Genomic DNA, 23,560 nt, shown 5'->3' on the forward strand with positions numbered 1-23,560 from the left:
TTGCTAGTTAACGTGTATGGTCATATGGAAAAGAGGGTGGTGTTAAAGAGAAATCCATCGACAACATGTCTGTTACGGTTCTATCGTCTACCAAATTAAAATTGACAGTGCAGTTCATGGTGGCAGTGGGTGGAGCTAGGGGTGAGGGAAACAGGGAATTGCTTTTAGGCTTAGAGGATTCTTGTATGGGTTTTAGAAATTGGTTCAAGCGTATTTTATTTCCCCTGTGTGTATTTTTTCTGTGTGTATCTTAAATAAATAAATGTTGAAATTTAGTAGTCAATCACTTGCATGAAAACATAACCTAAATATGCCCATTTGTATATAAATGAATCAAAATTGCCACCTCTGAATGTTGGCTCGTGTGCCCTTCTTCTTAGTTTGTTGCAACATCTGGAACCAAAGATTCAATACTTCTGTTGTGACGCCAAGTTTTTGCAATTAGTCAAAGATGAGTAACAATAGTCACCTTTGCTCTGAGATGGCCAACAGGACTGGCAAACTCAGGGAAAACATGTTGCACTAACATGGGTTCAATTTCAGATTTATATGGTTCGGTTTGTTTCAGTTTATCACAAAGTGCTCCAATGGCTAAAAGTGCACCATCCTTTTGTTGATAAGCCTTAAACTCAACAGATGCAGCTTCATATCTAATCAAGTAAAGATAGAAATTAGATAAATTGTAAGCAAAACTGTACACTATGCAACATATTGCATTCTTTTAATATGATTAATTAAATAATTAACAATTAATGTACCTCTAAAAAATCTCCACAATGTACCTTGCTTTTCAAAAAAAAAAAAAATTCTCAACAATGAATAATATGAACTTTTGAAGATTCTCTTTTTCACGTTTTCTTACCAACTCGCTCACAAAATCCATTGCTGCAGTCCTTGGACTGTATAAATCTTCAATAATATCTGCAAAAAGGTACAAAAAATTGTTTGGTTTGGAAATTACATAGAAATATTATACATTATAAAGCCCCTATGTAGGTAGTAGAAGGTGGCAATTTCGATCCATTTAATAACGTGACATTGGGTTATGTTCTTTCTGTCTGGTCAAATAGGTTAACAAAGTTCTGTAATCATACTTGACATGTACCAAACGGGTCAACAGTTTTTAACAGTGTTTTATTGCATAAAACATCCTACATTTCTTGAAAAAACTACTCCATGATGAAAATGACTAAAATTTTTGCAATTATACTTAACACTTTAGCTATATACTATATATTGAAAACAAAACAAACAGTGTTCTAACATCTATGTACAAAGATGTTACCATTTATATCTATTGCCCAACCTGCCCGAACTGCCCAACCCATCATTTTTTTTTATTGTAAAACAGAGCAACAGTATGTTGAAAACTCACCATAACCCTTCCTCACATACTCATGTGGATCTTCTTCCCAAAGAATTCGATCATTGTCATTAAAACACATAAGTGGAAAAATTATCTCAAAATAAACAACATCATGTCTTGGTTGAAGCAATTTGTACATGGCAGTCTTCGAAATACTACATCACATATGAAAACATAATATAAGTAAATCAAATAATATAAGTCAGATAAAAAAAAATATAATACATCTTAAAAAAAAACTACAGAAAAATACTAAAAAAAGTGAATATCAATTATATGAAACACACATGTTGCTCAAGTATTGCAAAATAAGATTCGTAACCCTATCAGGTAAATAATCACCGATACGAATAGCATTCAACAAATTGAGATGGCACTCCAAAATTTTTCCAGCATAATTTTTCTGAAAGTGTTGTGCAAAACCTTTGTTTTCGGGGTTTTGTAATTTCAAGTCCCCAAACCTGATTAAAGAGATATAAATGAGATGTTAAATAAAGATTGTTGGATTTAAACATTTAGAAATAATAATCTAATACATGACTCACCGAGTGTAGAGACGGTTTAATATATGAACTGTCCACTTCTTTACTTTCTAGTTTCTACCATCCCCATGACTTACTAAGCTCGGGATCCGTGGGTTGACCCTCGGATGGAACGGGTCGCTCCAACATAGTTAAAAACTCGGGTCAAACAATTTCTTTGGAATCTCGAGCTGAAAGACAGAGTAAAATAACATTTTTTTTTTTAAGTCATGAAGAGAGCTTTCAAATGTTGTATACTATACTTAATGAATGTTATATATAGAATTGTCCTATGTGAACAAGCTTAATAAGTAGAGATATAGGGACTCACGTATATGGAGGACCAGAATATTTTGCAGATGAGTTTGATAAGATCTGCTATTTCGATTGATGGATTTGGTATCTGAACAAGCTTCCCGAATATATTTTAAGTAAATGGGGAAAAGTTTCATCAACAACATGGTAAACAAACTGGAATCCTCTCTTCATCTGACTTGAAGCTAAAAAGAACAAATGCATATACTGATCAAGATACAACATGTTTTAGATAATCTGTAGTATTTTTTTTTTTTTTTTTTTTTTGAAAGGCAATGTTAGTGGTTAGAGTTAATTCACGAAAATCCCCCCCCCCCCCGAGACTCGAACCCTTGGTCTCCTCGAACACCATGTTAACATGGTGACCAATGAGGCAAAGCCCCATTGGCAGATAATCTGTAGTATAACTTAAACACGATATGATATGACCAAATAGAATGGGTTGAAATGTTTTTAGGATATTATCTCAATATCTCATAGCAGAAATATTTGAGGAACTTATAGTATGACAATTAAAACGAAGATCTGTGGTGCCAAAAAAGGAACATATATATAGAGAGAGATTAGGTATAAAGTAATCATCTTGATCAAAATCTCAAGTAACTCTATCAATAATCAATAGTTAACAAGTATGTATTGTTGTTAATTCATAACATATACTTACTCATATTTTCAAGAAAGAATTCTAAGCACATAAAAAGAGCTCCTCCATAAACTTGTTGGTCTTGCAAGTTATGAGTCAACCAATGCATAATCGTCTTAAGACACTCACCCAATTGTGGCCTGTAAACAATTATAACAACCGTACGGTATCCATTTAAAAATGTAACAACTCAACAACAGCAAACAAGTAATATAAAAAGTTTAAAAGAAACCATTTATTTATACCTCAACAATGGAGGAAGTTGCGGTACAAAAAAAAAAAAAAAAAAAAAAATATTCTGCCTAACCAAGTCTTTATCACTTGGCAAGATCTTAGATTGTTCATCTACAATTGCATAAATCAAGTATCCAATATGTTATGTATACATAGTTTGACTGACTTCACCAAAATGGAGGATAGCTTTACTCATTTAACCTGGTGGAGCCATTCTGACCCATTTTGGTTATAAATGGGGATGCTTTAAAGACTTTATTTGTCACTATTTTATACAATCTGATCATCATCATTTAGATGTTTAAAAGTAAAAAACATAGTTTTATTTATCATGTTTGACATATTAACTATATGTAGATTAGTATATTATGGAGAAGTTATGTGTGGGTCAATCCAATGTAACCGTTTTGACCGGTACTAAAATAAACAAGTTTTTTCAACCGAAACCATCTTATTGAAGCCACCCACTTTACCACATATTCTAACCAGAAACTACATGCTCATAATGTTATACTGTTGTTAATTGAGTTCAGAATAAGTATGAAAACAAACCTGCTGGAAGGTGCTAAACGATGCAAGAATAGACTACTTCTCCACTCCAAAAAACTGTATTTCTTCTCTGGTGGTTCAACCATTTTGTTGTTCATAACCATTTTGAAGATTGTTAATAACCAGTCGAATGTTCAGCTCGGTTTAAAATAGTCAATAGATTCAGGTATATGATCATACATTTCGATGTTTATAAAACAATATTAATATAATATATGAAATGCACCTTTGGTGATATCCTATAGTCAGGATGATCCACTTGAAAATTAAAACGATTAGTAATTTGGAGTCACATGTTTGTTGTTATGGACGCCTGCTTCAAAGAATATTTTTCAATCATATTAAAAAAAGTAGCAACAATAATGAACAAACAATTATGAAAATGTAAATGGGTGGTACAACAAGGAACATTTTAGTAATATTTTTTTTTTTTTTTGAAAAGCAAGATGAATTATATTCACACAAATAGTATAAGAATAAGAGTACAATGGTTGTCAATTTGACAGCATAATACAACTTGAGACTACAATCTATACAAACAACGAATTGCACGAACACGAGATTAACCATCTAAACAAACGACTAAATTGCAAAGGAAGCAATTACACCACCAACGGCTTTGTAAACCAATTATGCCACTCACAACACCAGTGTTTATGTCTTCGCGAGATCCAATCAAAAGCGAGTGCTTGAATTTCCATAAATAACGAAGGAACCGTCGTGGTCTTATTCTTGAATACTTTTGCATTCCGACATTTCCAAATCAAGTAACACGCAATCCAACACACCGCTTGCCATACCATATGCTTACTATCAGTAGCTGTCGAACCAAATGTACCTAGAAAAATATCGTCGAAGCCAAAGATAGCCGAACCATAACCCCACCAATTGAGAACTTTTAGCCAAACGTCTTTCGCGAATTGACAAGAGAAGAGGATGTGTTCCACCGACTCGATCCCCCCATCACAAACCGGGCACCGCAAACTATGTAAATCAATACCTCTTTTATCTAATTCGACCCTTACCGGAATTCGACCCCTTCTTGCTCGCCAAATAAAGATCTCAATTTTTTTAGGAACCAAGCGATTTCGAAGCGACTCAATGTAGTGATTCCCCCTAGATAAAAAGCTGCCATCGATCAGTTTAGACAACTTCTTAACAGAAAATATCTTGCTCGCGTCTAACACCCATTGCCACCCATCAGATTTGTCACGATCCATTGCGATGAACTGCAGCAACCCTTGAAGCTCTCTGAATTCTGCATCCGTACGCCCCGAGGGTTCACGGACCCATGTCCAGCCAGGTCCTGACCCCTCACCCGAACCCATTTTATCTTTTACACTTGCATCTTTGTTAACCTCAAGCCTGTATAGTCTTCCGAATTTATTTTTAAGGCATTGATTATCGATCCAAATGTCTTCCCAAAACAAAGTAGTAGCCCCATCCCCGATTAAGCGAGAGAATGAGCTAGAGAAAGCAATCCCTAGATCATCCACCCATTTTCCTGCATCACAAATAGAAGTCCAAGGACTAGTGAATGAGGGACGAGCAAGCCCGCCCTCAAGCACAAGTCCCCCGTTAGAACCATAGATGCTTCGAATCACGGTATACCACAAAGTGTTGGTTTCGGTTTTAAACCTCCACCACCACTTACAAAGAAGTGCAATATTTTTACATTTGAGTGACATGATATTTAACCCTCCTTCTTCGTAAGGAAGAAGGATTGAATCCCAATTAACCCACGCCATTTTTGAATTAGATCCCGACCCGCCCCAAAAGAAATTTCGCCTCACACTCTCTAACTGTTTAAGCACACAAGGCGGGGCCCGAAAGAGCGAGAAATAGTAAAGAGGCAAACTAGAAAGAACCGATTTAACAAGAGTTAGACGTCCACCGAATGACACCGATTTAGCCCTCCATGCCGCTAGCCTATTGTTGAACTTCTCAATAACCGGGGACCAATCACTCAACTTCTTCATCTTACTACCCACGGGGAGACCCAAATACATGAAAGGCAATTTACCCGCTTGACAAGAGCACCAAGAAGCCATATCTTCCACAATAGAGTTACTAATCCCAACCCCATAAAGAAGGCTTTTGTTATAGTTAACCTTTAAACCCGAGGCTCTTTCGAAACATTCCAACAAATACATAAGATTACGAGCATTACCCTTGCTCCATTCGCCGAAGAAAATCGTGTCATCCGCATATTGCAAATGAGAAACCACCACCTTTTCTAAACCGACCTCCACACCCTTGTACAAACCTTTATCCACCGCGACCTTTGTTAAAATATTGAGTCCTTCCGCCGCTATGATAAATAAGAAAGGTGATAGTGGGTCTCCTTGTCTCACCCCTCTTTGCAAACGGAACTCCCGAGACGGAGAGCCGTTAATTAGAATGGAGATTGAAGCCGACTCTAAACACGCAAGCGTCCATTTTCGCCATTTAATCCCGAAACCCATACAACCCATGACCTCCAAGAGATATTTCCAATTAAGAGAATCGAACGCCTTTTCGAAGTCAACTTTAAAGACCAAACCATGATTTTTATTACGCTTAAGATCGTGAACTACTTCGTTCGCAACTAGGGAACTATCTAGAATGTATCTACCCCCGAGGAATGCACTTTGTTCCGGTCCAATAAGGCGTGGTACCACCCGTCTAACTCTAAGGGAAAGCATTTTTGCGATAATCTTATAATAGCTACCGATGAGACTAATCGGACGGTAGTCGCCGAAGGAGAGAGGATCGGATTTTTTGGGGATAAGAGATACAAACGACGCGTTACAACCTTTAGAAAACTCCCCATTAACCCAAAACCAATTGACTGCCGCAATTAAGTCGCCTTTCACAATATCCCAATATTTTTAAAAAAATCCCAAGTTAAAACCATCAGGCCCGGGGGCTTTCGAGCTGCCACAACAATTCACCGACTCCCTAACTTCGGCCTCGGAAAATGGTAACTCTAGGTCCGTTGCTTCCTGCTCAGAAATCGACATGTAAGACAAACCGTCTAAGCTTGGACGTTCATTACATACCTCGCTGAATAGTGTTTCAAAATGAGAGGTTGCTGCCTCTTTGATCGTGACCGGATCCACACACCATGCACCATTTACCGAAACACCTCGAATGTTGGATTTGTTGTAGTTTCTACGCAGCGAATTATGAAAATACTTGGAGTTTTCATCACCTTCTATCATCCACCGCACCCGTGCCTTTTGTTTCAACATCCCAGATTTTATTTTTTCTTTGTCTAACCATAACTTCCTCGAATTCATCCAATTCTCATATTCAACCGAATCAAGACTCCCCAATTCTGCCTTAAGTTCGAGGTTCACAGTTTCACGTTTTGCAAATTCAATTTCGACATCCAAGTTACCGAAGTGGGATTGGCTCCAATTTTTGAGAGCCTCTTTCAGTCTTTTCAATTTATTACGAAAAACACAATCTTTCCGGTTGCCTTCTAACGGTGCCGACCAAGAATCGGCGATGACTTGATCAATACCTTCCACATGAAACCAGTCGTCGAAGACTTTAAATGGTTTGGGACCGAAATTAACTTCCCCATCCGAAAGCATAATAGGACAATGATCCGACATCTTTCTATCTAGAGCAATCACTTTCAAACCCGACCACAAGTCAAGAAAGTCCCCCGAAACAAGAAATCTGTCCAATTTGCTCATCTTGACCCCGTCGTCGCTAACCGAAATACAATGTTTTAAAGAACCGAAATACTTTAAATAACGGACTATGAAGATACCACCCTACACCTGTTAGTGGAACTTGAGAGTAGATATATATGTCCATCTTTAGTGAGAGTATTTTGATAAAACGATGGCTGGCTGGCTGAAAAACACATGGACCTGTTTTATTATTAAGGACAGATTGGTGCTTGAACAGAGTCGTTCCAGTTATTTATGAAAGTTTGAACATTTTTTAGATGCAAACATTGGTGTTGCCATGAGAAACAATAATAGTTAAACAAAGGAAAGAACCAAAACTCACAATTACATCCTGAAGCTGTGCCCCATTTCAAGAATGTGCAACACTTATGACCAAATGTCCGTTTGTAGTTGACCCATTTAATTTATTATGCAAATTTGACCCAAATGACCAAATGACCAAATGTAACTTTATCAACAAATGACCATTTGCAGTTGACCCATTTAGTTAATAATGCAAATGTGACCCAAATGACCATTTGCAGCTGACCCATTTAATTCATAATGCAAAATTGTCCCAAATGTAAATTTATGAAAAATGACCATTTGCGGTTGACCCATTTAGTTTATAATGCAAATTTGATCCACATGACCATAATGATATTTTTCATCATAAACTAAAATATGTGGTTTGGAGTCAAAACCAATCAATACTGTTGACTAAAAATAAAATAGTACACGATACTACCACCAATCGAGCAACTCCTGTCTGCAAAACTCGATTTATCCAACATCTCTATGTATTTCATTTTCATCTCATGTGCTTCGTATACTTCCAATGGTAAATACCATGGGTATAATCGTAATATGAAAATTGATTTATGGATATCAGAGACACATTCAAGCTTCTTAAGGTAATTACCATTAAATTTGACCATCAAAAATAAAATAACTTTGACATTGGCTCATATGCATTGAATAAATACTCTAATAAAGCTTATACTTTTTAACGATTTACTTAGATTAAGAGTCAAAAAACTTTAACATGGCATTTTCTCAAAATTAATAAGGTGAAGTGCATTAAACACCTAGATCAGAAATACTAACTTTGCTACAGACAAATCCTCTTGCATTAAACAGCTTGAGGAGCCTTACTTAGCCTTGTAATTTCCCCTGCAAAAATAAAAAAGACGCATTTGGTTATTTGTGAGAAGAAACTTGACAGAATGACTGAGTTTTGTAGTGAATCAGTATGAATAAACAAATAGATTTAGGGTATTCGACCCATAAAATGGTTTTTATGGATGCAAACAATATTGTTATCTCTTGATGCAACTATACCATTCCTAAAAAAAATACACAAGTCTGATTTATGCACAGTCGAGATATGAAATCAAAATCTTGGTCAAAAGAAGTTAAGACAAACCGAATAGCATATGTATCCCTATTATTGACATATCATGGTATTGGTACAGAATCTGGTGAATATCTTCCGGTTTTTTTCAACTTGGTCGATATTTAGGACGATCTTCGATTTCAAAAAAATCTTCAATTTCAATTAACTCTTCAATTTCCTCATTAAGTAATTTCTGGGTTGAAAAAGGTATCATTATGCCTGAACGTATGGCTCAATTTGCAATATATGGAAAAGATCATAAATTTTGTATGTGGATGGAACTATGGCCTTTTCTGGCTAAATAAAAGTTGGTTTATTAAGAGAATAAAAAAAAAAAAAATCAAATTAAGTTAAGGCTTTTGACACAAATGAAAACAATTCAACTTCATAAGCAAATTACAGGTTTACTTACAACCAACTTAATAATATCGAATTTAAGAACTGCTCACTTAATAATTTCCAACATAAGACAACTGCTCATATATATATATATATATATATATATATATATATATATATATATATATATATATATATATAGGATGAACTCAGGGTCATGCTTCTAAAGTGAAGATATAGATGGAAGGCATCATTTTGCAACATCTAAGCAAGTCACACATAAACTTCCACTCATACAAACACTAAACTTCTTAATACAGACTAACCTAAAACTAAATCCACAATTTGAACAAATAAATATAACCACAATCATATAAAACACTAAACTTCCACTCTAATGAGATTATAAAAAAGGCCCACATCAATATATCTCGAGTAATACTTCCCGAACACAACATGATATTAACAACATGGATCTTGTAAAATGTTATACATCTTAGTTATCTACAAATTGGAAAGGTCCCCATCTTTATATGACAAAAAAAAAACAAAAACAAAAAACTTAAGATAAACAATAGTACATTTCAAATCGTAAAAGAAACAGTCAAATGGAAATTTATGACTCTAACTGATATTCAAACCTATTACTCACTATAAACTACCACAACACCAATTAAAAATCATGATATACTTAAAGTTGTAAATATGAATTATACCTTGTATCTCTACTTCTATCAGACGTTGCATCAAACACATTTCACACACTTACATATTTATCATTTGAGTGCAACTTTTTGCTTCAACAACTAAAACAATATGAAATAAATAAACATAACCATATTCAAATACACACAACTGAACAAACAATTTCAAAATAACCATCTATGTAAACATCGTATATATATTTTAAATGTCTCCATACATACGAAAGCACTTACAGTAGTACTGATCAGTTTGTTCATGGCTTTTGGATATTGAATTGTATAAATGTGGCCTCTTTGTTCCACATAAAAGGTACAAACTTCAAGAATCACAAAAACAACTTTTGTATTTCACACTTGCATACCTACATAAAAATTGTCATAAGCAATTTTAAAAAAAAAAAGAAAAAAAGTCATAAACACAATAATTATCGAACAAAACACAAAAAACAACCATATTTTCAAAAATAAAAAAGTAAATCATAAAATGCACAGTAACCATTAGAAACAATATAAATCAAAACGTTACATCTCAACATTTACAAATAATATGTGATGTGTTGTATTATGTTTGAAGAAATAAAACTATAACCATCTTATTAAAAGGGCAAAAAAGTATACGGATGTATTTGCAGGAAAATTTCTCATTTACAGGTGTGCCACTACCCCTTGTGCTAATACCATCTTTCTTGATCACTAATGTAACTGTCTCCCATATGTCAAGATATCCCGTCTGTACCATTAACAAAAAATAAATATAAATAATTCAGATTATGTGTAAATTAAATCTAAGACAAGAATAAGTGAAGGCAACTTTGATCCATTAACTTAAGTCAAATGGGTAAACTTTATGAATATAGCCAAGAAGAAGATGGGACAAATGGATTAAAAAGGTAAAACGGTGCCCGGTGTTGTATTTATATATATACAACCTCCAACATCGGTTAATAAGAAGATTATTGTAAATGCAACAACTTTTTCAGTGATAATTTAAATTTATTGAAAAGAAAATTATTAATATTTATGACAAAAAAGGGGTTTGTGATGATTTCCAGCCGTAATCTAGTACCTTCTAGATGTCGTGTCATCTAGATGCCTTATTCTAGTTTCTTCTAGATGCCGTCATCTCATGTGGAAGAAGCAAACTTGAAAACAATGACGGCTTGCCAACTTTGAACAACTAATATGGAAGAAGCAAAATTGGAAACAATTACGGCTAGCCACCATTTTTTGCGTTCACACCATCTAGCGTTCACACATTTCCACCTCCTCAAATTTTTCCTATAAATAGAGGTGGAAACCTTCATTGTAATGCATTCAGAAGAAGTGTAATCACACCTAGTTAGTGTGTGTGAGTTAAAGTGTAATCATAACCAAGAGTGAATACACCCTAAAGAGTGGTGAGAATTCCTAGTGTGTTAGTTTGAGAGTTTTTGTTTATTTGAGTTTTGTAATACTCTGTAATCTATTCTTGTGAGTAATAGAGTTATTTTCTCTCAAATTTCTGCCTACCAACGTCCAGGCGATCCTCTCTTAATCACAACAAGTGGTATCAGAGCTAGGTTAGAGGCGTTGGTAGAGTGTTTGAGTTTTCTGAAGTTTTCAACCCCGTTTGTGTTGAAAAATTATTTGTAAGGTGATAATGTCCACGGAAGAGTCGGGATCATCTTCCGGGGCCATGATTATGCTCACTGCCACCAACTACACGCTGTAGAAACCTCGGATGGAAGATCTCCTCAGCTGTAAGGATTTGTTTGACCCTATTGAATTAAAGGGTACAAATCCTGATTCCGCCAAAGAGAAAGAGTGGAAGAAGTTAAATCGAAAAACTATTGGTCAGATCCGTCAATGGATTGATCATAGTGTCTTCCACCATGTTGCACAAGAGACAGACGCATATGTCCTCTGGAAAAAGTTGGAGGACATGTACCAGGCCAAGACTGCTCGGAATAAAGCCCTGTTGATGAGGCGTTTAGTCAACATGAAGCTTAAAAGTGGAACTTCAGTTGCCGAGCATACCAGTGAGTTCCAGAGCTTGGTCAATCAGTTATCGTCTGTAGAGATGCCTCTTGGTGATGAAGTTCAGGCGCTACTGCTACTTAGTTCTCTTCCTGATAGTTGGGAGACGCTGGTCGTAACACTCAGATCAGACCCATACCTTTGTCACAGAGAATCGGGGGAGACAACGAATGAGTAGCAAAAGTAAATGGAGAGGCAGAAGCAAGAGCAGGGGCAGGTCTGCTGATAGCAGAAAACCAATATATAAATGCTATCATTGTGGATTAGAGGGACATATGAAGAAGAACTGCTACATATTGAAAGAGGAACAAGATCAGAGCAGTTCACAGCCGAAGAATAAGGTTGGAGAAACATTAGTGACTATTTCTGGTGATGTCGCTTATTGTTCAACCCATGATGAGACCTGCCTTCACGTCTCACGAGAAGACACGGAATGGGTGGTAGATACTGCAGCTTCCTACCACGTGACTCCATACAAGGAATACTTCACAACATACAAAGCTGGTGATTTTGGAGCTGTGAAGATGGGAAATTCCAGTTCCGCTGAGATTGTCGGAATTGGTGATGTCACGATAAAGACAAGTTCCGGGAGCACAATCACTCTGAAGGATGTCCGCCGTGTGCCAGATCTTCGGCTGAATCTACTTTCTAGAATAGCTCTTGACAAACAGGGCTATGATAGTCATTTCAGTAGAGGCACATGGAAATTGTCAAGAGGCGCTATGATAGTCGCTCGAGGACACATTTGTGGCACACTATACAAAACTCATGTGAAGATTTGTACAGACGGCCTTAATGTTGCAGAAAAAGAGGCATCACAAAATTTATGGCACCAGAGACTCGGTCACATGAGTGCAAAAGGGTTGTCTACCCTAATAAAGAAGGAGCTTATCAATGTAGACAAGGACGCTGCACTAAATCCTTGCAATCATTGTCTGTTTGGTAAGCAACATAGAGTCTCGTTTAATTCCTCTTCAACGAGAAGATCAGAGTTACTCAGTCTGGTGCACTCTGATGTTTGCGGTCCCTTAGAGGTTGAATTAATTGGCGGCAATCGATACTTTCTAACGTTTATCGATGATGCTTCTCGAAAGGTGTGGGTATATTTCTTGCGGACGAAGGACCAGGTTTTCGATTACTTCAAACAGTTCCATGTCACGGTAGAACGTGAGACAGGAAAGAAGTTAAAGTGTCTTCGATCCGACAACGGCGGTGAATACTCTTCCAGGCAGTTCGATGCCTATTGCAGATCATATGGCATCCGACATGAGAAGACAGTTCCACGTACCCCTCAACACAATGGTATAGCAGAAAGAATGAACCGAACAATCATGGAACGTGTTCGAAGCATGCTCAGTATGGCTAAGCTGCCAAAGTCATTCTGGGGAGAAGCAGTCAGAGCCGCATGTTACTTGATCAACCGATCTCCATCAGTACCACTGAATTTTGAAGTTCCGGAGAAACTTTGGTCTGGAAAGGACCCATCATACTCTCACTTAAGAGTATTTGGATGTTTGGCATACGCATATGTATCCAAGGAGCTCAGGCAGAAGCTGGACGCAAGGACCACTCCATGCATATTCATAGGCTATGGAGATGAAGAATTTGGATACAGATTATGGGATCCAAAGGAGAAAAAGGTGATCAAGAGTAGGGACGTAGTGTTCCATGAAAGCCAGACAATAGAAGATATTGAAAAGCCCACAATATCTCAGAAATCAAATGTTGCTGCTCAGGTGCCAGAGGCAACAACGGAATCATTCATGAGAAATGAATATACAGTGCAAGAAGAAATGCCAGAAGTAGAAGATAATGAGGAAAATGACGGTGTTGAGCAGGGGGAGCCACAACCCCATCTGCCAGACATTCCAGCACCATCACAAGGTCAAGATGATGGTGGTACTCCTCAGTATATTCCAGAAGTTCGTAGATCTGAACGAGGTCGGATTCCATCGAGTAGATATCCGGAATCCGAGTACCTTCTACTTACTAAAGATGGAGAACCAGAGAGTTTTCATGAAGCAGTATCTCATAAAGACAAAGAAAAATGGTTGCTCGCAATGCAGGATGAGATGGATTCTCTGCAGAAAAATCAAACTTATGAGATTGTAGAACTTCCACGCGGGAAAAAGGCACTGAAAAATAAATGGGTGTTCAAGCTGAAAAAGGATGGCAGCGGAAAAGTGGTGAAATACAAAGCACGGCTTGTAGTCAAAGGATTCCAACAGAAGAAAGGAATTGACTTTGACGAGATATTTTCACCAGTAGTCAAGATGACTTCAATCAGAGTCATACTTGGATTGGTCGCAAGTATGAACTTGGAGCTTGAACAGATGGATGTAAAGACGGCTTTTCTTCATGGAGATTTACATGAAGAAATTTACATGGAGCAGCCAGAAGGTTTTGAGGTTTCAGGAAATAACCTCGTATGCAAGCTGAAGAAAAGTTTGTACGGTTTAAAGCAGGCACCTAGGCAGTGGTACAAGAAGTTTGACTCGTGCATGGTGAGTCAAGGGTACAAGAAAACTGCAGCAGATGAGTGTGTCTACATTCAGAAGTTTTCTGAAGGAGATTTCGTTGCTCTTCTACTATATGTAGACGATATTTTGATCGTAGGGAAAGATGCAACGAAGATCAACCAGCTGAAGAAGGAACTCTCTAAGTCTTTTGACATGAAAGACTTAGGACAGGCTCAACAAATTTTGGGAATGCAGATTACCCGAGATAGGAAGAATAGAAGGTTATGGCTATATCAGGAGAAGTATATTGAACGAGTCCTTTCACCATTCAATATGAACAATGCCAAACCTGTTAGCATTCCATTAGCCAACCATTTCAAGTTAAGCAAGAGTTCGTGTCCCTCATCCAAGGAAGAGATCGGGGAGATGTCGTCAATACCATATTCTTCAGCGGTTGGAAGTTTGATGTATGCAATGGTGTGTACGAGGCCCGATATTGCTCACGCAGTGGGAACAGTGAGTCATTTTCTCTCTAACCCCGGGAAAGAGCATTGGAATGCGGTAAAATGGATTCTCAAATATCTTAAAGGTACAACGAAGATATGTCTTTGTTACGGGGGAGCTAATCCAATCTTGGAAGGCTATACGGATGCTGATATGGCTGGAGATCCTGATAGTAGGAAATCTACTTCAAAATTCATTTACACTTTTGCAGGAGGAGCTGTTTCATGGCAGTCAAGACTAGAAAAAAGTGTGTTGCATTATCCACAACCGAAGCAGAATATATTGCTGCCGCAGAAGCTGGTAAAGAAATGTTGTGGTTAAAGCGTTATCTCCAAGAATTTGGAATCAAGCAAAAGGAGTACAAGGTACATTGTGACAGTCAGAGTGCTCTAGATTTGAGCAAGAACTCCATGTACCATTCCCGTACAAAACATATTGATATTCGCTATCATTGGGTACGCGAGGTAATTGATCGACAACTGTTGAGACTAGTCAAGATCCATACGAAGGAGAATCATGCAGATATGTTGACAAAGGTGGTGACTCGAGACAAATTAGAGTTATGCAGAGACATAACCGGAATGTTTTGTTTAGATACGTCTGGAGGGGGAGAATTGATGATTTCCAGCCGTAATCTAGTATCTTCTAGATGTCGTGTCATCTAGATGCCTTATTCTAGTTTCTTCTAGATGCCGTCATCTCATGTGGAAGAAGCAAACTTGAAAACAATGACGGCTTGCCAACTTTGAACAACTAATATGGAAGAAGCAAAATTGGAAACAATTACGGCTAGCCACCATTTTTTGCGTTCACACCATCTAGCGTTCACACCTTTCCACCTCCTCAAATTTTTCCTATAAATAGAGGTGGAAACCTTCATTGTAATGCATTCAGAAGAAGTGTAATCACACCTAGTTAGTGTGTGTGAGTTAAAGTGTAATCATAACCAAGAGTGAATACACCCTAGAGAGTGGTGAGAATTCCTAGTGTGTTAGTTTGAGAGTTTTTGTTTATTTGAGTTTTGTAATACTCTGTAATCTATTCTGTAATCTATTCTTGTGAGTAATAGAGTTATTTTCTCTCAAATTTCTGTCCACCAACGTCCAGGTGATCCCCTCTTAATCACAACAGTTTGTGGGTCAGCCCATCCTGACTCGACATGCACAAAAGTTGATTGTTTTGACCCAATACCTAACCCGACCAATTTGCCACTCTAGCTTGCTACTACTATACAAAATTTGAAGAGGCATACCCATAAAGACAATTTGTGTTCAGCATGACCCGCTTGAAGAGCTTCTCTGATACGGTCATGCTTTTCAGGATCTGTAAGATGAGAGAAAATCGTGGAAGTATAAACCTTATAGACCTTTTGGTCACTGAATCAGAATTTCCTAAGAAAATATTGATGATAACAAAATATAAATAAAATGATATAAATAAAATGAATTAGTAATTTGTAAATAGCAAATGATTTTTGGAGGCCTGAAGAAAGAAAACAGAAAGCTTACCGCACACGATTTTTGTGTGCTCATTGGCAAAAACCTTTACAAGTTCACCCTGAAAAGGTAATTCAAACAGTCATCGTAAGCACGATCATGAAAATGTCCTTATTTTGCAAGAAAAGTTGATTAATTGGATAAAAAAAATCATATATATGGATATTAGTATGTATTTGGGTAGGTCGGTACCATCATATTCTCCTTTTATATCAATTAGCAAACAAAAACCAAATCCGACCTGCACAAATCGTTGGCACATGATTAAGGTTGTCTATCTCAAAAACCGAGTAAATGAAAAGCAATAATCAAGTGTCAGGTAAAAAAGTGTCGGGTAAAATAGAAAAAAAATACCTTTCGCTTTCTATTATCCATGGGTTGGACTTCTATTGCAAGGTATCTATCGACATCATCTGCCGTAACAATATAATTTGGTTGCTTTGCCCCTGCAATAACAATTTCTTCAATAAAATACACACACATATAGAAAAAAAGAATAAAAAACGGATATACATAAATGTTGTAAGTAATACCTTCAATATAGCTGACGGATCCATCTTCCATATGCCGTACCCACTGCAAAATAACATGTAAATATACACATTAATGAAATTGAATATAAAGTTAGAAACAACAAATGAGAAAGCTTAAAATGCTGACATAAGCAACACCTCAAAATTACAACTTGTAGTTCCATTAAAAAAATATCCACTAGCAAAAAGTTCCCGACCCGGAAAAGCATCACCAGAAATTCGGAGTGATTCCACTGCAGGTAACGGGTCATCATCTGCAGCCGAACAGTGTAATTGACCAGTCAACCTTTGACCAACTTATGTTAAAACTATAACCCAGTGCACACACAAAAGTGTTATTACTAGATGTGGGAAATAAGCCGGCGTAAACCCTAAATGAATACGGGTTGGGATGTCGAGGACAATATTTCGTCCAAAATTTACAATCTATATATGTATCTATCTATCTATATCTGTGTGTGTGCGCGCGCGTGTGTGTTTTGTGTGTGTGTGTTTTTGTGTTGTGTGTGTGTGCGTTTGTTTGTGTTGTGTGTGTGTGTGTGTTTTGTGTGTGTGTGTTTGTTTGTTTGTTTGTGTTGTGTGTGTGTGTGTTGTGTGAGTGTGTCTTTGTGTTGTGCGTGGTCTGTGTGTTGTGCGTTTGTGTGTGTGTGTGTCAAATATGATCACAGAAACTAATGATCTTAGCATTTATCTAATGTATTGAACAACATGATTCAAGAGGTTCTACGTGTTACATACAGATTATGGGTAACTATTGATCTCTCTGAAATCTTTCCTTTTTAGCCAAAAATATTAATATTAATATTAATATTAATATTAATATTAATATTAATATTAATATTAATATTAATATTAATATTAATATTAATTTTAGCAATTAAAAAATTACAACTTAACCACCCACGGCACATTCTTAAATAAACAGATTTATATTGCAACACCAAATTGTTACCTTCATAGTAAGAAGAACCAGGTTCTTCAAGAACTGGAGCTAAATACGGTGAATACAAATAAATACGGTGAATACAAGTTAGGATCTTCGAATGTGGTTGTATATGGCGGATTCTTTGTATTCCAATTAGCATATTGTTCTCCGTTTTCTTCATTACGGTTTCCTTCCCCATCTAAATCTTCATCATTATTGCTAACCAGATCAATGAATGTAACTAGTTTGTGGGTTGTTTCATCATTCTTACTTGTAGAATACAAATTACCCTGGTCCCCACCAATATGTGCATTTGTCCCTAGCGAGTGATCGTTTCTGCAAAAAAAAAAAAAAAAAAACGCAACATGAATATCACACCTAAAAACAACATACTACGGTGTTGTTTGCATTTTAAGATGTTTTTGTCTTTGTTTTTATGCTTGCAAAATAACTTGACTGTGTCTGCAACACTAAGAAGCACATTTCTAAGACCGCGAGTTTGCAGACAGAATAAGACGTTATTTTATCTTATGTCACATATGTCATTATATGATCACAATATTAAACAAAAATTTAGTACCTTTAATGCATATGGTAAGAGCATATTTTCTTCTACAATATCTTGCCTATAAGAAAGGGCTTTAGATGCTGCATCAACGAGATCCTGTTGCTGCTGATTAAAGGCCTACAAATGATATAGCATACAGTCATGAAATATGACATCAGCAGTAATTAAATAATTAAAAAATGTTGCTGACCTAACGCATATAAGCAATTCGTTTCTCCAAAGCAAACTTCTCATTGTGTATTTGGGCTTCCTATCAACCATACAGTTTTATATTTATTTAGTATTAATACATAAAGAACCAAAAAAAAAAAAAAAAAAACAGATTTTTACCTTGATTGAATAGTCAGCAATATGTTTTCTAAGCAGCAAAATTTCTTGCTCCTGATCTCGAGGGTCAACGATAACCTACGCACAAGTATTGAATAGATTTAGTAACAGATGAAAATTTGTTTCAATCAAAAAATGGTAAATTTGGGCACGGGTCTAGTTGACTGAAAACAATCATTGGCAGTTTTAATTTTCAGAAAGAAAAAAAAAGTGTGTCAAATTTGATTAGAGAAGGCAATATAATATTTCAGAATAGTATACACTATCTATTAAAAACTATTTTCAAGGTTTTATGCATCAAACATACAATATGGTTCAGTGTGTTTACTTTAACATTATTTTTTATGTTACCAGTTGGAACATTTAGACGTCAAACATAGCACAAATGACCCACTCATAAGTAAATGTGTCACAAACTCACAATTACCTCACTTTTACAGAAAGAATATCATAGATCTAAGGCCAAATCCAATTCAGGCATAAAAACAATATAGAAGTAACAGCATAGTTAAACGGGCAATTAGAATACTAAATGCTTAAAAATTGTACATCCTTTTAAAATTTAAACAGTTCTTGAACAGCAAAAGTATATGTATAAAACAAAAACATGACAATAATAGATATATACACAAATATACCTGATTTCCAGACATTGGGACCAGCCCATGACTATTTCCAGACACATTAAATTGCGGGTCATATTCTCCTTCCGGTTGATACCTATCAGTATATGTATACGAGTGTGAATCGGTTCTTGTCAATATAGCTAAACAAATAATTGAAGGTAAGCATATACTTGATCCATTTATGTCCAATCAAAAATACCTTGAAGGAGAAAATGATGATGTGGATGCTGACGAAAACTGACTCATCATGCCCCCATTATTTGGACCTGTGTAACCACTCGGGAGCATTTTAACGGTACCATTTTTTGTTTGGGTTTCATTGGGACCCACAACATTCCTATCCTTATTGAGATTTAGATTGGAAAAATCATAAAAAGCGGACTCATTTTGCATCTTATTACCCTCGTAACCATTATCATTCCATTGATCACTTTCAGCCTTTGTATTCTTCAATTTCTGTCAGTAATAAACTAACATTTAATTTTCTACAAAACTGACTTCAAAATTAAACAATCAGTGCAGAAAAGTGTGCAACATGCCTCATGTAGTCATGATTTTGATGATTAATCAAATATGTGTAAACTAACTATAACGGGGACTAAAGAAATTTTGAGTTTTGTAATTAGAGCTATCATCATTAAGGGCAGAATTTGCCAAATTCTAGTTACATTTAATGATTCACAAGACAAGATGGTCCATAAAGCAGACTCTTCAGTATAATGAACTCAATGCTAATGGTCAGATTAACTATATCTGTAGCAAGTTAGGCATGATTAGTATATTGTCTAAGTCAATTAGGGTAATATGCTTATATTTAATCTTTAATGGGTGTAAAAAATACAAAATAGTTCAAACTGAAATGGGTCAAATAGGTAGAAGTAGAATAGATTGAATATGAACCGAAGTGATGCAGAAAACCTACCAAATCACTCTACTTTACCGAAACAGATTATAATCTAAAATTTATAGGTTTTGTGAACATATATGAAACACTAATTATCCATATATTCATTCCAAAACACTAGAACACAAGAGTTATTGACCATAGATTACTCATTTGACCTACTATCCACCAACCCATTTTACCACCTGAAACACAGAGTATTGTACACATCAAGGGGATAATATACCATGAATTTTTACGCCCTATTCACAGTTATCATCAATAATAATATCTAGATTTGAGGCTATGTACCTATTTCAATTTAGTGTTGACCTTTAATTAGCTTGGTGACACTCCATTACTAAAGAAACTAACTTTATGCTGATCATTGTAGGTGTTTTAAGTTGACAAAGAAAAAAGAATATAAATACAACTCCCACATGAGAATTGGTTCTCAAAACTGAATATCTTTGCGTCTCATTGTTCCTTAAAATAAGACACTGCTAACCAGAAAGATACATTGAAAACTAAGTAAATGTATATATATGTAAGAATACATATATAATCCCTACAAAACTTGAGATAATAAACTAGGAAAAAATAAAATCGTTAATCCGAGACTCTGAAAGGTGTTTCATTTATAAAAGGCATACTCTACAGCTAGATAGATTCTTACTAAACTTGCCATTATTAATTATGAACAAATAGAAAAGACTTTAACACTTAAATTTTGCAATTCCTACAAAACATAAATGCCATGTAATTACCTAATAATTCTGAAACTAAAATAAGGATGTGTGATTCAAAAGAATATACTGTACTATTTACATCGCGATAAGTTACTGCAAGAACATTGAACAACTAATGCACCTAATAATGAGAAATTTTATATGTAATCAGACAACATTATGTATGATGAAAAGGCATATCATAACTTTGAAGGAAAAAAAAAAAGGTGTTACCTTAAAGTTATAAGTTAATCTAACTAAATGGTATAAAAATAATAATAGCCAGTAAAGCCAATGATTGAACTATTACTTTTACGGTTCTCATTGCCAAATCCTCATTTTACAAAGGTAATCTATACAACAAGGATAACATGGTCCGTACACATACAGATATACATATAAACGTATATTTATGACCTAATTACCTTTAAGTTTGCTGGTATCAACAGAAGAGCATCGATTGTTTACAAATTACAAACATAAATAATAATTAATGATTAATGATGAACCTCGATGAAATTGAATATTATACGACACATACAGCCATTGAGTAATTTTTAAAAAAACTATAAATGAAATAATTATAGTGATCGAAGACATAGATGTTTACAAAAAGAAGAAAGTGAAGAGAAAATTTGGGGATTTTTAAACGTATGCAAAAACAGTGTTGACTTCTTTGACTTGCTCGTCACTTGCACTACTATTGTACGGAGTATTTTTTTTTTCCCATAGACAATTTGTAATGAGAGCATGGTGTGAATTTTTTCTTATTCACTAAGGACTCTTATCGGTACGTTGTTGCCTCCGTTCTTTAACTCGGCATTCAACGGCGGCGATATTAGCAACCCGCCGTTGCTTCCGCCCTTTGACCCCGTACTTCAGATTGTCGTTGCAAAACAATTTCTTTCTCGTTGTAATGGGAGCATGGTGTGAATTTTTTATTCACTACTCAGAGGACTCTTATCGGTACGTCGTTGTCTACGTTCTTCAACCCGGCATTTAACGGCGGCGATATTAGCAAACACGTCGTTGCTTCCTCCCTTCGACCTCGTACTCCATATTTTCGTTGCAAGCAATTTCTTTCACGGATCATTTACTATTTTTGAACGTTAATATGTGCAGAACGGTAACAATTTTGAATCTTTGGTTTGAGGCTATATATACATGTATATGAATTGAAACATATTGCACTCTCAAAAATATAAAAACACACACACACACACACTGCAATCAAACGTAAACACACACTCAAACATAAACACACACTGCATTCGTTCGAGTTTAACTGTTTCGATGGCGCGTTTAACTGTTTCGATGGATGTTTGGTATGCGGGAGAACTAAGTGAAGACTGGAAGATGTACCTGGACGGGCGATGTAAGTCGTTCGAGTCACTCGATATCACCTATTGGGACACGGGGCGTTTGTTCCACTACATACGCGAAAATGTTGACTTCGAGGCTTCGGATTTTGCTTACTGTGATTCAGAAACCGATAAGTTCGAGCTTATCACAACCAAAAAAGAATGGCATGAAACTGTCGGGAGAGCCAAACTCAAATGCGACCGAATCGAGTTGTATTGTACTGGTATTTGGACTCGACAATTCTGCGTTCGACCTCTTCCTCACTACCCGCACAATAGTAGCGATTCGGGACACGTGAGTGACGACACGATCGGGTCGTATTGAACTTTTTCCTTGGTTATTTTTAGGAATTTGTAATGTTTTTTCTTTTTATTTTTAGGAATCGGTAATATTTTTTTTATTTTTAGGAATTTGTAATGTTTTTTTTATTTATAGGAATTTGTAATTTTTTTTTATTTATAGGAATTTTTAATATTTTTTTATTATTTTTAGGAATTTGTAATGTCTTTTTTAATTAACAAAATGTTTATTTTAGGATTTTATATGTTATATATAAGTAATAAGTAATAATAATATATAAGTTTAATATAAAAAAATAGAGGTGAGACCAAGTGATGGGTACGTCTGAAATGTCCCGTTCTTATTGATTAAAAACGTTCCATATTAATTGATTTCGTTGCGAGGTTTTGACCTCTATATGAGACGTTTTTCAAAGACTGCATTCATTTTAAAACAAACCATAACCTTTATTTCATCAATAAAGGTTTAAAAAGCTTTACGTAGATTATCAGATAATGATAATCTAAAATATCCTGTTTACACACGACCATTACATAATGGTTTACAATACAAATATGTTACAACAAAATAAGTTTCTTGAATGCAGTTTTTACACAATATCATACAAGCATGGACTCCAAATCTCGTCCTTATTTAAGTATGCGACAGCGGAAGCTCTTAATAATCACCTGAGAATAAACATGCTTAAAACGTCAACAAAAATGTTGGTGAGTTATAGGTTTAACCTATATATATCAAATCATAATAATAGACCACAAGATTTCATATTTCAATACACATCCCATACATAGAGATAAAAATCATTCATATGGTGAACACCTGGTAACCGACATTAACAAGATGCATATATAAGAATATCCCCATCATTCCGGGACACCCTTCGGATATGATATAAATTTCGAAGTACTAAAGCATCCGGTACTTTGGATGGGGTTTGTTAAGCCCAATAGATCTATCTTTAGGATTCGCGTCAATTAGGGTGTCTGTTCTCTAATTCTTAGATTACCAGACTTAATAAAAAGGGGCATATTCGATTTCGATAATTCAACCATAGAATGTAGTTTCACGTACTTGTGTCTATTTTGTAAATCATTTATAAAA

At 35.7% G+C, this 23,560-nt stretch overlaps 3 protein-coding genes and 1 long non-coding RNA gene across 11 annotated transcripts; all 4 read right to left on the reverse strand.

Moving 5' to 3' along the window:
* Window positions 1-205: 205 nt before the first annotated feature.
* On the reverse strand, window positions 206-2,988 carry LOC139858870 (importin beta-like SAD2). Of its 3 annotated transcripts, none has more exons than XM_071847707.1 (8): window positions 2,867-2,988; window positions 2,219-2,387; window positions 1,912-2,078; window positions 1,709-1,827; window positions 1,376-1,521; window positions 863-921; window positions 759-786; window positions 206-650 (listed from the first exon to the last, which is right to left on the reverse strand). In XM_071847707.1, the coding sequence occupies exons 5-8, from the start codon at window positions 1,503-1,505 to the stop codon at window positions 592-594; spliced, it is 276 nt and encodes a 91-aa protein (XP_071703808.1). In that variant the 5' UTR covers window positions 1,506-1,521; window positions 1,709-1,827; window positions 1,912-2,078; window positions 2,219-2,387; window positions 2,867-2,988; the 3' UTR covers window positions 206-591. The 3 variants fall into 3 exon arrangements, with proteins under 3 accessions (XP_071703808.1, XP_071703809.1, XP_071703810.1); XM_071847708.1 differs by having other exon boundaries at window positions 1,654-1,827; XM_071847709.1 differs by lacking the exons at window positions 1,709-1,827; window positions 1,912-2,078; window positions 2,219-2,387; window positions 2,867-2,988 and having other exon boundaries at window positions 1,376-1,633.
* Window positions 2,989-3,495: 507 nt separating this feature from the next.
* Window positions 3,496-8,975, reverse strand: LOC139857017 (uncharacterized). Its single transcript, XR_011762296.1, has 4 exons — window positions 8,720-8,975; window positions 8,401-8,466; window positions 3,855-3,941; window positions 3,496-3,698 (listed from the first exon to the last, which is right to left on the reverse strand). It is a non-coding gene; the product is annotated as an uncharacterized lncRNA (long non-coding RNA).
* A 964-nt stretch (window positions 8,976-9,939) lies between these two features.
* Window positions 9,940-17,750, reverse strand: LOC139858770 (uncharacterized). Of its 5 annotated transcripts, none has more exons than XR_011763078.1 (7): window positions 17,693-17,750; window positions 16,741-16,783; window positions 16,562-16,653; window positions 16,220-16,268; window positions 15,964-16,102; window positions 10,351-10,462; window positions 9,940-10,094 (listed from the first exon to the last, which is right to left on the reverse strand). XR_011763078.1 is itself a non-coding variant. In XM_071847605.1 (7 exons), the coding sequence occupies exons 1-7, from the start codon at window positions 17,696-17,698 to the stop codon at window positions 10,081-10,083; spliced, it is 387 nt and encodes a 128-aa protein (XP_071703706.1). In that variant the 5' UTR covers window positions 17,699-17,750; the 3' UTR covers window positions 9,940-10,080. The 5 variants fall into 5 exon arrangements, 4 of the variants coding, with proteins under 4 accessions (XP_071703706.1, XP_071703704.1, XP_071703705.1 ...); XM_071847605.1 differs by having other exon boundaries at window positions 15,964-16,034; XM_071847603.1 differs by lacking the exon at window positions 9,940-10,094 and having other exon boundaries at window positions 10,265-10,462; window positions 15,964-16,034.
* A 495-nt stretch (window positions 17,751-18,245) lies between these two features.
* On the reverse strand, window positions 18,246-21,334 carry LOC139856864 (uncharacterized). 2 transcript variants are annotated; one of them, XM_071845571.1, is made up of 6 exons: window positions 21,223-21,334; window positions 19,386-19,642; window positions 19,199-19,280; window positions 18,564-18,638; window positions 18,424-18,483; window positions 18,246-18,350 (listed from the first exon to the last, which is right to left on the reverse strand). In XM_071845571.1, exons 2-5 carry the CDS (start codon window positions 19,577-19,579, stop codon window positions 18,424-18,426), a joined length of 411 nt encoding a protein of 136 aa, XP_071701672.1. In that variant the 5' UTR covers window positions 19,580-19,642; window positions 21,223-21,334; the 3' UTR covers window positions 18,246-18,350. The 2 variants fall into 2 exon arrangements, with proteins under 2 accessions (XP_071701672.1, XP_071701673.1); XM_071845572.1 differs by lacking the exon at window positions 21,223-21,334 and having other exon boundaries at window positions 19,386-19,767.
* Between the last annotated feature and the right edge of the window lie 2,226 nt (window positions 21,335-23,560).

This window comes from Rutidosis leptorrhynchoides, chromosome 7 (assembly GCF_046630445.1).
Source record: "Rutidosis leptorrhynchoides isolate AG116_Rl617_1_P2 chromosome 7, CSIRO_AGI_Rlap_v1, whole genome shotgun sequence".
In the NCBI taxonomy this organism is placed as follows: Eukaryota; Viridiplantae; Streptophyta; class Magnoliopsida; order Asterales; family Asteraceae; genus Rutidosis; species Rutidosis leptorrhynchoides.